This window comes from Monodelphis domestica, chromosome 2, assembly GCF_027887165.1.
Source record: "Monodelphis domestica isolate mMonDom1 chromosome 2, mMonDom1.pri, whole genome shotgun sequence".
Taxonomy (NCBI): domain Eukaryota; kingdom Metazoa; phylum Chordata; class Mammalia; order Didelphimorphia; family Didelphidae; genus Monodelphis; species Monodelphis domestica.
In genome coordinates this window covers 29,304,574-29,320,216 of record NC_077228.1, presented here as the reverse complement: position 1 = coordinate 29,320,216, position 15,643 = coordinate 29,304,574, and the positions used below count along the sequence as shown (strand labels likewise).

Here is a 15,643-nt window from a genome sequence, read left to right as displayed (position 1 = left end):
TTCGAAGGCTCCTCCCCTACATCATGGATCCTCTAGCTGAACGCACTCCTCCCCAAATGTGGGGCTCTGAATTGAACACAGTACCCTAAATCGGGGCTGTACAGAGCCTTTGGTAACTGGGGGCTTACTCTAAATAGGCGTGGAGCGCTTGAGGGGCCAGTGAAAAAAGGAGGTGTGAGACGAGAGAAGGAAGAGTCATGGAGAAGTTGCTGGTGCACAAACCACTTTAATTCCACTTCCTCCAACCAGGGCCCCATGAGAAGGGGCACACAGCGAGGTGCTTCCGAGCCCACAAACGGAGGGCTCTTGGCATCCACGCTTAAAAACCGTCATGCAAGAAGAAAACACGGAAATTTCTTTCTCAATTTCTATAGCCAACTTTGAACAATATTCAACAGAAACATGGGCCGTGGCCCAACAGGAGCTGTCCGCGAAGGCAGCATGAATTCAAAGGACACCTTGTCCCGCCTCCACCCTGCTGGCTGGCACTTCTCCTCATCTGTGTCTCTGCGAGGTCATTTTAATTATCGGCTGTCACAGTTACTCAGCTTGCTGCTTACCTAGACAGGGAGCCGCCGGCAGCCGTTGAGGCCACATTCATCATACTAAGGCACTTTCCTCTGCCACACCACCCTGGGACGGTGGATGAAAGGAAGGGGCGCCGGATTTTTGTGGCCCTCCATCTCTCCGCCAGACGCGGCCAGGAGGATTGGATCCGTGGGAAGGATGGTTCCTCTCCCTCTTTTCCAATCTTTTCCTGTGACAATCACTTCCCCCCACCCCAAACCTGCCCTGGATGTGGCCCATGAGGTATGGTCAAGGCAGGCATTGGTGCCAAGCCTCCATCTGTGCAAAGGGAGCTGGGGAATAAATGAGCAAGAAGAGACCTGTTGGAAGGATCCACCAACCCTGAGCCTAAGCTGCTCAGGGAATGCAGGAGCAGCTTTTGGGGAGCACTTATTGGGGGGAGCTTCATGCTAGGGTGCTCAATATAGAAGTGAACAAAGCTGCGGGAACCAGAATCCTTTGCTTAAAAAATGGCGGTTCCTAGCAAAGCAGGCAACTTATGAAAGCTCTGGAATGAAAGGGGAGAGTCTCATGGACTAACCATTGTACAGCTGATGGGAGGGACGTGCCCCAACACCAGCTCTTTTGCCACACTAAAAAAAGAAAGCCATATGAGCTGAGCTGTGAGAGGAGATGGGCAGCAGCAGCTATCGCCATCAGCCCTGAGGAAGGGCATCAGCCTCCCTCTATCTCCACTGATGCCTGCAGGAAGGAGACAAGAGCAGAGAAAGCCAGAAGCTCTCCAACAGTATTTGGGTTGGGCTGAGCCGTTATCTTGTGACCGTGGAGCTGATCCTTATGGAAAGGGCAAAGACCAGAGAGTTGGATGGGATTTCTGTGTGCAGCTCTGGGAATTCTGGGTCATTCTGCTACAGAGAATATCATTTGAATTCTATTGGCTCATCAGCAAATGAGCTCAAGGTTTGCATCCAATTTATTATGGGCGAAAGGGAAAGTCGGGAGTAAACTGCCACCATATTGGTTCAAATGTAGCCATCATCCGGCTTATATAAAACCTGAGTGTGACGTGTAAACACATTATCTTTCAGTGTCTGCTTATATGATATAGAAACATATATGCATATGTATGTATGTTTATATAAATAGATACACATACATATATGTATATACACACCCAACACCTTTCTTGGGACAGGTATATAACTCATCTTTTTGGTTGGCCAATATTTGGATCCATAGAGATCTTTGTGTGGCCTTTCTCCATCCCCTCCAACTCTCCCCTCTCTTTCCAAGCTACTTATTATTTCAGAAATCCCCATGTGGGAAAGGAAGGTGGGCCTCTGCTTGTGGACCCTCCTTTGTGACTCTCTAGCCTCTGCTGGCATTGGAAGACGACCCTTCTCCCAGCCCCTGCCAGCATCCTCTGGGTCTTTATGAAGACTGTGACTGGTCTTTGTGATTGAAAGAGCTCTTCTTCTCTCCTTTGATGTGGGCACCTGGGGGGGCCCGACCATGTGGGCACTTGAATGGAGGTGATCTTTCCTTCCTAAAAAGGGGAATAAACCAGAGAGAGAAAAATGACACAATGATTGAGGGCATTAAGCTGAGCCTGAAACCAGACCCCTGGATCTGCAGGGAACAATGGTCTGCAAACAGGCTGCATTCACAGATCTCTAACCTGGGACAGCTCTGAGCTGGAAGAGACCTTAGAACACAGGTCTCTTTTGACTAGTGAAATAACCCAGTGGTTGGCCTCTCTGCTTCAAATCTCTCCTCACGCCTGTCCACCTCACACTTTGTTGTCCAATTGAACTTCCTAAAGCATAGGGTCTTATCATGCACACACCCTACTTAATAAATCCTCATAGTAAACGCTTAATCAACGTTGATTGAATAGCTGACTTAACAGAATATAGAAAGTCAAAATTGATGGGGACACTAAGTCACAAAATATGAAATGTCACTGAAATATTCACAGATCTTTCTGTGTTTCCTTATACTGACCTGGGAAGGAAAAGTGACTCACTATGACTTTTTCTAGGATTTCCCCAGTCAATATAAGAAACTGTGATTGGGCTCTGGAAAGAGAAGAGGATCAAGCAAACGGAAGCTGATTGTACCAAACCTGGAGCACATTCTTCTATCCTTGCCCTTTTTTTCTTTATTAAGTAGGAGTAAAAAACCAAGAGGATGGATGAAAAGTATGATAGAATACAGAAGAGAAACATACAATGAATGGTCATAATTGTAAATGTGAATGGAATGATTCACCCACAAAATGGAAGAGGGTAGCAAGAACGGGTTAGAAAGCAGAATCCAACAATATTGTTTACAAGAAAAACACTTGAAACATAAACATTTACACAGAATTAAAATAAGAGGATGGAACAAAATCTATCATGCCTCAACTGAAGTAACAATTTAGAAGAACTCTAATCTGTCTAATAATCAACAACAATTCCAGAGAGCCAGAAAAAAGCAAGCTAATCATTTCTTAGTAGAGAGGCAATGGAGTGAAGGTACAGAATGATATATATATATATACATATATATATAGAAATATATATATATATATGCATATATAGGCATATATATATTTATGCATGGTCAATGGTAAACTTTGTTTTGCTTAACTATTTTATATGTGTTAAGGAGTTTGTTTTTCTTTATTTTTTCCAATGGGGGAGATGAGAAGAAAGAGTTAATGCTTGTTAATTGACAAAAGATAAAATAAAAGTTACATTAAAATTGGGTTAAAGTACTAAAATCTCAGAATAAGCCATGAGGCTGGTCATGGGAACTAGAGACAACAAAAAGATTTTGAGCTTTTAAAAAATCTATATTAGGAGGCTCAAAGGAGAGAGAAGATCTTTAAAGTAGGTAAATAAGACGCTAACAGAAAGAAGAAAATGTTGTTCAATTCTTCTCCTTAGCTTTTCTCACCAAGGAGAAGGGCCTTTGTGGTAGAAAGATAACAACAAAACTCACTAACAAGGGAAATCCCCAAGATAAGGAAAGAAAAGGTAAGAAGGATCCAGCTGTCCTTGATAAATTCAAATCATCTGGCCCACATGAGCGACATTGATGGTTTCTAAATAATTGGCAGATGGGATTGCTGACCCACTTAATGATACTGAAAAGGTCATGGGAAATAGGAGAGGTACTACAAATTTGGAGAAAGGAAGATTTTCCTTCCAAAAGGGTTCAAGAGAACTGTGCCTGAAAACTCTGAACTGGTGAGCTTGGTGTCTTGGGAAGATCCTAGAACAGATCATTCAGGAAAACAGTTCACAAATCTTGAGAGAGTAAATAGGGATTACAAAGAGCTCTAAAATTTGTCTGCAGAGTCCCCTCCTCGTAGGATTTGGAGAGAGAGAGGCTCATTATTCCCATCTTAATTATCATAGTTATAATTACAATTGTTGTTATTATTTATGGAGCCTTGTAAGGTCTGTGAAGCACTCAGCACGCTTTATCTCTGTGGACTTGTGGGCCCTTAGGACAACTCTGCAAGGCAAGTGTTGACCCAGTTCAGAGATAAAGAAACTGAGGATCTGAGGTTCGATGGCTTGCCCAAGCCCCAGGGTCAGGGATAAGTTTCTAGCCCATGTTTTCTAGCTTCAGGCTCCATTTGCCTTTTCCATCCTCAGAGGAGGTGGTTGAGCGACCTCATGTCATCCTTGCCCTCAGTGCAAGGCTGGTTCTGTCTACTCCCTGAAACCTTCCCTGATGGCACTGAGTCCTGGCTATCTTGTGATGAGTCCTTTTCTCTTTCTTAGCCTCAGTTTCCCCATCAGTGAAATGGCTGATATGCAAGGCTCCTCTCAGCCCTAACATTCTCTGTTCTGGGTTCTAAGGTTCACCCTGGCTTCTACGGTCTATGCTCTTCAGGTTCTGTGAATGAAAACTGGAGCATAAGTTGGACCCTTTACAACGTGCTTCTCTGCAGAGGTGGGGGAACCAGAGGTAAAGAATACCAGGCATGACGTCAGCCTTTGTTGATATTTGGGTTCGTTTTGTGGAGCTCCCCCCACCCCATTCTTCTTCCCCTTCCTAAGTATGGTGCTCCGGAGGAGGGCAGGGGAATCACGCAGGAGGAAACGTAGGCGATCGGAAAACAAAAGATAAAGCAGATCCATAAAATAGATTTAAGAGAAAAAAAATGATGGCGGTGCCAGCCCAATGATTGCCCCTCTCCGGTGTTGGTCACGGCTGCCCCCGTCTAATCACCTCTCGTCATCTCCTACGTTCATGCCTTTGCATTGACTGATCCCTGTGCCTTTTTTTTAACCCTTACCTTCTGTCTTAGAGTCAATGTTGGGTCAGAGCGGTCAGGGCTAGGCAATAGGGATTAAGTGACTTGCCCAGGGTCACACTGCTAGAAAGTATCTGAGGCCGGATTTGATCCCAGGATCTCCCGTGTCTCAGCTTGGCTCTCCATCCGCTGAGCTATTCAGCTGCCCTCCATCCCTGTGTCTTGAGTGCCCTCACCTCCTCTTGCCTCCGTTTCCCTGGCTTTGTTCAGGACTCCGCTCAAATCTAACCTTTCTCAGAAGGAAAGGGGCCTTCCTAAGCAGGCCTCTGAGATTGCCTTCCCCTGCTCTGCACTGGCCTTGTCTGTATGGCCCCCCCCATTCGAAAGAGAGTTTCCCGAGGGCACATCTTCACATTTTTGCTCCTCTGATGCCCTCAGCCCTTCGCACAGGAAGGGTTTCACCAGTAAAGGGGTCGGGGCTAGAGCAGGCCAGGCGGCCCCCCGCCACACTCTCCTTACCTGAGCCTGGGGACCGGAAAGGGAACTTTCTCCCCAAAGGGGTTCAAGCGATAGTAGTCCATGAAGGTCCGAGCCACGTTCCGCCCCAGCTTCATATCTGAGCGTTCTCTTGTTAAGGAGCCTCCGTGGAAAAGAGACCTTAAAGCCAAAGCAGAGTCACAGACAGGGTCGGGCTGCCCACACCTTGGGGGCACAGTCAGACGAAGCCCAGACGCCCAAGGGGGCTGCTGCTTGGTCAGAGTCACCCACAGAAGCCCAAGCGCCAGAAGGTGCCTCCGCAGCCTCCACTCTAAATCATCTCCCAAAGGAGGTCCTGCTGCGGCATCCTTGACGAATGGTCATCCATGTTGGGCTGAAAAGCCTCCAGAGAGGAGGCACCGCCTTCTGCCAGGCACCCTCTCCATCTGGGGCCAGTCCTGATGCCCCGCAAGGTCATCACACTAGAGGAGGCCACTTTCTCCCTAACCTCTTCCCTAGCCCACTGCCTCTGGCTCTACCCTCTGGGGCTAGGCAGAACAGCCCAATTCTTCTAGCCTGTGCCAGTCCTTTAAATACTCGAAGGTACCCAGAGTCTTCTCTTCTCTGTCCCAATTCCTTCAGCCTCGTGTGTCGTGGACCCAAGGCTCTTCGCCATCTTGGTTATCGTCCTTGGGTCCTTCTCCAGTTTATCGACATTATTCCTAAAATGTGGCGCCCAGAACTGGATACAGACATCCAGAGGAGGCCTGGCCAAGGCAGAGGACAGAACAACTGTCACCTCCTCCTCCCTGAGACATTGTATAAATGCAGCCTGTATTGTTAGGGAGTGAGTTCCCTGTCACTGGAAGGTTTTCCGCCCTTCTCCAAAGCTACCCGCAGGGAAATGCATCCAATTCTGAGGATGAAGACTCTGGGATTGATTATTGTCTCATCTTCTTCCCCAGATATTCTCCCCCCCCCCTTTTATCTTGAGCTTTTCTCATTACAGGCTTAAAAGGTCCCCTAGTCACAGAAGCCACGGCCGCCTTCTGCCTTGTATCTTAAATCTTTTTCCAAAGACAGGTTGTTTTAATTGAAAATGTTCCATCCGTCCCTCCCCCTCGCTGCCCCCACTTTCCCCAACAAACAGACCCATTTGCAGTAAATCATTTTGTGTGAGGCTTTCCAAGCGGCAGGAATAAATAACAGGGGGCTGGGGGGGGGGAGGTTTGCCGTGGCAGCGTGGTAGTTGGGCCCGACACCTTCACTTCTTGTACTAAGCCCAGCCAAAAGGGCGGCCCTCCCCCAAGGCAGGGCTTGCTTGGAAGCATTCTGGCGTCCAAATGGGCGCCCAAAGGGGGGAGATCCAAGGGCAGGTGGGTAGATATTTGGACTGGTGAAGGAGGGCATTTCTTCTGGACTGGAGGGCAGAGAACCCTGGACCTAGAATCAGGGGAAACCTGGGTTTGAATCCTGTCCATGTCCTATGGTTATCTCTGGCCTCAGGTGAGCCCCTTAGCTTCACTGAGCCCCAGTTACCTCATCTGTAAAAATGAGAAGAATTAGACAGATAGATAGATGGATAGACAGATGGATAGACAGATAGACAGACAGATGGCTAGATAGATAGATAGATGGATAGACAGACAGATGGATAGATAGATAGATGGATAGACAGATGAATAGATAGATGGATAGATGAATAGATAGATGAATAGATGGATGGATGTTTAAATAGGTAGAGAGATGGATGGACAGACAGATAGATAGATGGATAGATGGATACATGATAGATGGATAAATGGATAAACAGACAGAAAGACAGACAGACAGACAGATAGATAGATAGATAGGTAGGTAGATGGATAGACAGACAGACAGACAGACAGATAGATAGATGGGTAGATAGATGGGTAGATGGATAGACAGACAGACATATAGATAGATACATAGATACATAGACAAATGTATAGACAGATAGATGGATAGATAGATAGATAGATAGATAGATAGATAGATAGATAGATGTTTAAATAGGTGGAGAGATGGATGGATGGATGGATAGACGGATAGATGGACACACACGGCCAGGGTGAATCAGAGATCTGGGTCTCGCTGCCTCCAAAGACCAGCTCTCAGAGTACTGTCCTGTTACCACTCATCAATTAAGTAATTAATGAAAAACATTGTGTCTGATACAAAATTGTGTCTGAAACAGTAACAAAAGGCCCTCAGATCAGTGATCGGCACATAGTAGGGGCGATGGAAATGCTGATTCTCTCCCTCCTTCCCTGATCCACATCGTACACTGTACGGTGTAGGAAGTGCCTATTGGCCCATGTTGTTCTTCTGTTTGACCCCAGAGGGCAGCAGGGACACCGAAATGGGCCCTGTGAAGCTGGGCGCTCCCTCACTGGAGGTAGCCATGCAAAGGTCCCTGCATTCTGGTGGGGGCTCCTTTCTCATATGGGGAGGACTGGATGGCCTCGGTGGTCCCTGCAACTCTCAAATTCTGTCACTCTGCAACTTCTCTCAAGTGGCCAAAGCAGTCTGGGGAGGGAGTGAGCTCCCCATCACTGGACATCTCCAAGAAGCTGGCTAACGACCCATCAGAGATACTGTACAGGGGATGCTTGGCCAGTGGTCAATGGCGTGGGATGCTTCTGAGGCCTGCCTAGCTCTGGGCCTCTTTGTTGTCAGGCTCTCAGCCCACAGGGCTGCTGAGAATCACTCTCCTTGTTTCTTGTTCTCCCTCAAAGAAAATGGAAATATAAACTGGACCCTGAGGAGCTTGGAGAGTGTGTCCAGGTCAGAGGGTTTGTACTGGAAGGCACCCAAGATTTTAAAAGATGGAAACTGAGGCAAATGCTTTGTTCAAGGGTCCAAGGCTAAAGTAGCAGAGGTTGGGAGGAAGGCCTTGGATTTAGAGTCAGAGGTTATTGAAAGCTCTCAGGTGTCACCTCCTCCTTGAAGCTTTCCCTGATCTCTCCTACGTCCAAGATTCCTCTCTACTTGAATCTATCATCTCCTTCTGCCTTGCATCATCCACATCCCAACTAGGGGAGGGAGAAGTTGTCTTCTGGCTCCTGTCTCTAGCTGGATCTTAAGACTTCACAAAGGGAACCTTTTCCTTCTGAGGATGGGGGCACGAGGTATCCAAAAGGCGGTCAAGGGTTCTGTGCTCAAAGGTTCGGCTCTGCCATTTGCTATATCTCTGACCTTGGGCAAGGTCTTCTTTCCTGTGCCAAAGGAGGGGGTTGGACCATTGGCTCTCACAGTTCCCCACCTTCTGAGATTAGAATACAGTCCTGGCCCACACCTGCAGCCCATTCCAGCCTCTGAAGGCATGCAGTGGCCGTCCTACGCACTCCCAGAAGCCGCTACCTTGCCCTGGCATGCAGGACCTGCCCGTGTGCCAGTGCCAGCTGCCTCCGCTGCCAGGTGTCCTTGGGGTGGAGACAGTATTCACAGCCCATCTGTCTGTCTCAGAGCCACGTCTCACACAAGAGGGACATCCATCTCCCTCTTCCTCGTTCTCCAGGGCTCCCCCCACCCTCTGCCACTTGCAATTGGACACCCTCCACTAGTCTCCCATCGTGGTTCTCTATGACTTCTTTGGAAATTCACTCTGTCTTTCCACTTGGGCCCTGGCCTCAGAACGGATGGCGGATGGCAGCGCTGGCCTCCCTCCTGATGGCCTGAGGCTACTCCCCTGCTGGGGGAATATATTTTTAGAATTTCCAACTGATATGCAGGAGGGAAAAAATCCAAGAATAAACACTAGATAAATATTTGCCCATCAGCACAGTGGGAGAGGCCAGGGAGAAGGTGTGTGTGTGTGTGTGTGTGTGTGTGTGTGTGTGTGTGTGTGTGTGTGTGTGTGTGTATGAGAGACAGAGAGACACAAAGAGAGACACAGAGACAGAGACAAAGAGAGAGACAGAGAGAGAGACAGAGAAAGGAGGAGGAGAGGAGAGAGAGGGGAGGGAGGAGAGAGAAAGAGGGGGGGGATGGGGAGAGGGAGAGGGAGAGAGACAGAGAGAAGAGAAGAGGAGGAGAGGAGAGGAAAGGAGAGGAGAGAAAAGAGGGGGGGAGAGGGAGAGAGAGAGGGAGAGGGAGAGAGAAAGGAGGAGGAGAGGAGAGAGAGGGGAGAGACGGTGGAGAGAGGGGGGATGGGGAGAGGGAGAGGGAGAGAGAGGGAGAGGGATGAGGAGAGGAGAGGAGAGGGGACAGACAGAGAGACAGAGAGAGGGAGTGAGAGGGGAAGAGAAGAGAAGAGAAGAGAAGAGAAGAGAAGAGAAGAGAAGAGAAGAGAAGAGAAGAGAAGAGAAGAGAAGAGAAGAGAAGAGAAGAGAAGAGAAGAGAAGAGAAGAGAAGAGAAGAGAAGAGGAAGAGGAAGAGGAAGAGAAGGGAAGGGAAGGGAAGGGAAGGGAAGGGAAGGGAAGGGAAGGGAAGGGAAGGGAAGGGAAGGGAAGGGAAGGGAAGGGAAGGGAAGGGAAGGGAAGGGAAGGGAAGGGAAGGGAAGGGAAGGGAAGGGAAGAGAAGAGAAGAGAAGAGAAGAGAAGAGAAGAGAAGAGAAGAGAAGAGAAGAGAAGAGAAGAGAAGAGAAGAGAAGAGAAGAGAAGAGAAGAGAAGAGAAGAGAAGAGAAGAGGCAGAGACAGAAAGAGAGGGGGGGAGAGGGAGGGAGAGAGAGAGAGAGAAGGAGGGAGGGAGGCAAAGAGAGAATTGAGTCTACTACTTTCGAAGAAGCCAGTTTCCTCCTCCCTCTAATTTGTTCCATCAGAATCTGAGACAAAGGATCTCTGATATAGAACATCTTATTAGTTAAATTTTAGAAATGAATTTTAGAATCCTAGATTACCATATCTTAAAAACAGAAATGCAGATTAATGAAATCTAAGGAACATAAAGCCGTTGGCTCATAGACTCCCATATTGTAAAACACGGAATCATTAGAATAATGGAATGCTGAACCTTAGAATGACTTGGAAGGGTGCCTCTCTGATTCTGAGTGCCTCCCTTTGGCAGAGCTTCCTCAGGTGGAGAGGCTGAGAGCCCATTTTGGGAGATTTATAAGGATCTGGAATAGAAGTACCTCAGAGAGACTGTGGAATGGGAATATCCTGAAACCAGTTCCTTTTGGCTAAATGGCCCAGTGCATGGGAAGTTGGTGATTGATTTTGTTGTTGGAAATGGGGTATCTTCAACAAGACTGAGTCATTCTTGACTTTGGCTCTTTGGCCATTTTCTTTATTGTCTACCCTTATGGTTGGATTTCTTCATTCATGGCCCTTGATGAGCGGGGATGCTACAAGTGAAGTGGTTGGGGTCTCCTCCCCATCAGGGCCATTCAGTCTGGAGAAACAGGCCTTAGTCCTTGGCCTCTTCACTTATTCTTTCCCATTATGGATGAAGGGATTAGAGTGAGTTCTGAAAGGTCAGAAGGGTGCTTGGGCATCTTAGCATCTCAGAGGCTCGGTTGGTATGCATCCAGTGAAACATTTGACATGCCAAGGAGCAAGCAGTCACATTCAGGAAGCCTTGTGGCAGCTGCAAAGAGAACTCATCTCAAAGTGATGCTGCTGCCTTTGGACTCAAACTTGGTGGCATCGATGCCCTGTAGATATTGATCTAAGCTTGATCCTACTCCCTCCAGAGAAGGAGACGGCCTAGAGGAGAGTAGATTCCCAAAGTATTGGGAGGAATGTTCTTCTTCTTTTTGTGCTATATGTTTGAGGCAGATATCTCTTTGTAAAAGCTAATTGATGTTGTGAGATTCAATGGAGCCTTGGCTTCAAGTACACTAAATCATTTCATTCTCATAATGGCCCTCAGAAGTCCCCATTTTATAGATGAGGAAATTGAGGCAAATAAAAGTCAAGTGATGTGCCCAGGGTCTCATAGCTAGTAATCATCTGAGGCAGGATTTAAACTCAGATCTTCTTGATTTTGCCAGGCACGCCATCCACGGTGATATTAACTAGTTACATCTCTCTGCATTTTCACATGGAGTTAACTATTTTGTTCAACTGCTTTTAAAAAAAAATTATTATTGCAAGAGCTTAATGGGACTTGTTAATGCTGAGAAATAGTTACCATGTGATGATAAGTGTTGTCAGCAAAAACTTTGTAAAGCTTTGTAAAAAGTAAAAGTATTGATTTACTGCTAAGTTTATAAATGTGTTTATAAATCCAGTTGTTCCTGAGTATTCCTACAATGAACTGTCTATGTTAGGAATCAGGAATATTATCTGTGTGGGAGCCCCTTGATGAATCAAGGTTTGAAAAATAATTTTATTTTTTATAGTTTTATTTGGTTCATCATTCCCTCCCCCCACCAAAAAAAAAGTTTCTTCCTCCAGGAAGTCTTCCTAAAGCATTAGTAAAATAAGGCTAATGATGCCTAGTGGGTCTACCTCTCAAGACTACATGAAGACTAAATAAAAGAATGATTCCAAGTGTTCTGCAAAGTTTTAAGAGTCATTATGCCAGCAAACATCGTCATCATCATTTTCATCATTGTTGCCATCATCAACATTACTGTTATCATCATCACTGTCATCATTGCCTTCGTCATTATTATTGCTTTCGTCGTCATCATTATTGCCATCATCATCATAATTCCCATCATCGTCATTGTCTTTGTCGTCATCGTCATTATTGCCATTATCATCACTGTCATCACCATTGCCTTCATCGTCATCATCATTATTGTCTTCATCATCATCATCATCATTGCCATTATCATCATAATCCCCATCATCTTCATCATCATTATCAGCAACAGCAACAGTAGCAGCATCATCTTCATCATCTTTGTCGTCATCATCATTATTGCCATCATCATCATAATTCCCATCATCGTCATTGTCTTTGTCGTCATCGTCATTATTGCCATTATCATCACTGTCATCACCATTGCCTTCATCGTCATCATCATTATTGTCTTCATCTTCATCATCATCATTGCCATTATCATCATAATCCCCATCATCTTCATCATCATTATCAGCAACAGCAACAGTAGCAGCAGCATCTTCATCATCTTTGTCGTCATCATCATTATTGCCATCATCATCATAATTCCCATCATCATCGTTATCACTGTCAGCAGCAGCATCGTCATCAGCATTGTCATCATTGTCTTTGTCATCATCATTATTGCCTTCATCATCATCATTATTGCCATTGTCATCATCATTGTCATTGTGATCATCACCATCATCATCAGTGGCTGTGGCACACAGGGGTTGCACTTTTAAGTTTGGAAGGTCCAAGTTTCAAGTCCCACCTTCAGTACATGTTGTCTGTGTATCTCTGGACAGACCACCTAACCTCCTGGAGCCCCTGGTTTTTCTCAAAGCTGTGGGTGGCTGATTTGCATTGGGAGAGGGAGTTTCCATACTGGAAGTTTCCTTTGCTGATTAAAGCCAGGAAGAATTAAAAAAAAAACGATAGGGAAGACTATGTGCATGGTGGATACAAAGACAGAGGGGCCTCTGTCCTCCCTAAAGGAGCGTACCGTCTCCTCTCACACAGAGCATTGTGGGCAGACTAGAAGCAAGGCCTCCTGCCCCCCTCAGCCCCCTCTCTCAGCTCTCGCTCCGGTGCCAGGGGCCGGATGCGAATGGGCTTACTGTGAGCACGGCAGATGATTCCAACGACGTCTTCCAAGACCGCAAACATGGGGCTCCCTTGGAAGGCGAGCCATTCTTGCTGCCAAATGCAGAGATAATACTGGCTTTCCAAGGGAGAAGTTGGATGGTACTGAGTCCCTTCAAGGATCAAAGCGTCCAATTACCACAGCTAATTAACAGAGCCAACAGCAGGCAAAAGATGGTTGCGGAGGCTCAGGCCAAAGCTACGCCTCTCTTGCTGCTGACAGGAAAGTAGACGGGCTCATCCATCATGCACAGCAGTGCTCGCCAGTCACCTAGAGAATGGGGCCAGGGAAGGCTGAGGGCAGAGAGCAGGCCAAGCACCTTCCATTCCTGGCAAGATCCTGCCTTCTACTGGTGCAGCTCGATGCACTCACCTCTGTCTTGATGTCTCAAATCTGTAAAATGGACCTAGCGCTGCTAAAAGCAATTCAAAATCCAAGAAGATCCAGGAACATGTCTATGACCACAATTGAGGGCTGGATGGGGGAGAGGGACAGAGGCACAGCATTGAAAGAGACTGCGGTGGGGCCAGGGAGAGAGAGGGTAAGCTAAGTGGCTCGGTAGATTGAGAGCCAGGCCTGGAGAGGTGACATTTGGGGTTAAAATCTAGCCTCAGACACTTCCTAACTGAGTGACCTTGGGCAAGTCATTTAACCCCCACTTTCTAGCCTTTAACACTCTTCTGCCTTCTATTGATTCTAAGGCAGAAGGTAACGGTTTACAAGAGAGGAAGAGAACAGGCTTCAAAGACCGAGACAAGGGAAAGAAAGAGAGAGTGAACAGCCAAAAAGAAGCCACAGGAAAACAAGAACTTAGACGAGGGGGTAGAGAATTTGGGGACCATCAAGTCCAAATCCTTCTTTTTCCCAGATGTGAGGAAACTGAGGCCCAGAGGTGGACACTTGCCCACTATTGCAGAGGCAGAATTTGGACATCCTTGCCTCCGATTCCATCCTGAGTCAAAGAATCTCAAAATGGCAAAGTTGGAGGGGAACTCGGTGTCTAGCCCAGCCCATGCTTGAACTGGAATCTCCTTTATGATATCCTCAACGGGGCGTCATCCGGCTTCTGCTGATGCCACCCAGGAGGGGAGGCCGCCGCCTGCCCCGGCAGTCCATTTTTCTTTAAAAGCTCCTGACTGGGTATTTTCACCAGCTCTCCCCATCCTCCTCTCCACCTTGTGCTTCATGCCCTCAGCTCAAGGCTTTCCCGATCCCTCTTAATACCAACCCCCCCCATGATCTCTAGTGAGCCTGAATCTACAGCCTGGACTCAGGAAGACCAGAGTTCAAATCTGGCCTCAGACACTTATTAGCTTTGTGACTCTGGACAAGTCCTTTAACCCTGTTAGTCTCCATTTTCCTCATCTGTAAAATGAGCTGGAAAAGGAAATCCCAAATGGGATCCCAAAGAGTCAGCAGGGCTGAAAAACTCCACCACAACAAGGCTCTTCTTTTTACCTGCTTGTTTCTAGGTGTCTCCCTCACTGGTCCCTGAGCTCCTCGCGGGCAGAGACTTTGTGTGCTCATTGCCCCTGGTTCTGCCTTGGGAGGCCAAGAAGAGCGCAGCTCCTCTTTCTTCCCAGACAGACCATGATCTTGGGAGCTTCTCTTCTCCAGGAGGAGCATCTCCAGGTCCTTTAACCAATACTCATTTGCCTTAAGATCCTTCATCATGCTGACAGCTCATCAATACCCCACATTGAGCCTGACCAGGATAAAGGACAGATGAGGAGGGGGCAGGAAATCAGTGCAGGGGTAGAAAAGGGCTGAGGGGGCTCCCCAGGGGACAGGGATAGGGCAAAAATGGAACAGCCAACCCAAATGCGTACAAAACAGGAAATGGCAGTTCTAGGTGGGGTCTTAGAACAAGACATTTCAGAGCTGGGAGGGGCCTTGGAACAGGGAATAGCAGAGCTGGGAGGGGGTCTTAGAATAGGGAATGTCAGGGCTCAGAGGGAGCTTAGAACAGGGAATGGTAGAGCTGGAAGGGAGCTTGGAACAGGGAATGGCAGAGCAAGGAAAGAACTTAGAACAGAAAATGTCAGAGCTGGGAGGGATCTTAGAACAGGGAATATCAGGGCTCAGAGGGAGCTTAGAACAGGGAATGGTAGAGCTGGAAGGGAGCTTAGAACAGGGAATGGCAGAGCAAGGAAAGAACTTAGAACAGAAAATGTCAGAGCTGGGAGGGATCTTAGAACAGGGAATATCAGGGCTCAGAGGGAGCTTAGAACAGGGAATGATAGAGCTGGGAGGGAGCTTAGAATAGGGAATGGAGCTGGGAGGGAGCTTAGAACAGGGAATGGCAGAGCTAGGAGGGAACTTAGAAAATGTCAGAGCTGGGAGGGATCTTAGAACAGGGAACATCAGGGCTCAGAGGGAGCTTAGAACAGGGAATGATAGAGCTGGGAGGGAGCTTAGAATAGGGAATAGAGCTGGGAGGGAGCTTAGAACAGAAAATGTCAGAGCTGGGAGGGATCTTAGAATAGGGAATGTTAGAACTTGCGGGGGTCTTAGAACAGGGAACATCAGGGCTTAGAGGGAGATTAGAACAGGGAATATCAAGGCTTAGAGGGAGATCAGAACAGGGAATATCAGGGCTCAGAGGGAACTTAGAACAGGGAATAGTAGAGCTGGGAGCAGTCTTAGAATAGAGAATGGCAGAACTGGGAGGGAGCTTAGAATAGGGAATATCAGGGCTCAGAGGGAACTTAGAACATGG

General features: G+C 47.3%; 1 protein-coding gene across 1 annotated transcript in view; it reads right to left on the bottom strand.

The window, feature by feature from the left end:
* Positions 1–210: 210 nt before the first annotated feature.
* AGBL4 (AGBL carboxypeptidase 4) overlaps positions 211–15,643 on the bottom strand; it is an 867,059-nt gene continuing 851,626 nt past the window's right edge. Inside the window, 2 exon segments of the mRNA XM_056815178.1 lie at positions 211–2,074; positions 5,303–5,399. Coding sequence (XP_056671156.1) covers positions 1,960–2,074; positions 5,303–5,399 — 212 coding nt within the window. The 3' untranslated portion in view covers positions 211–1,959.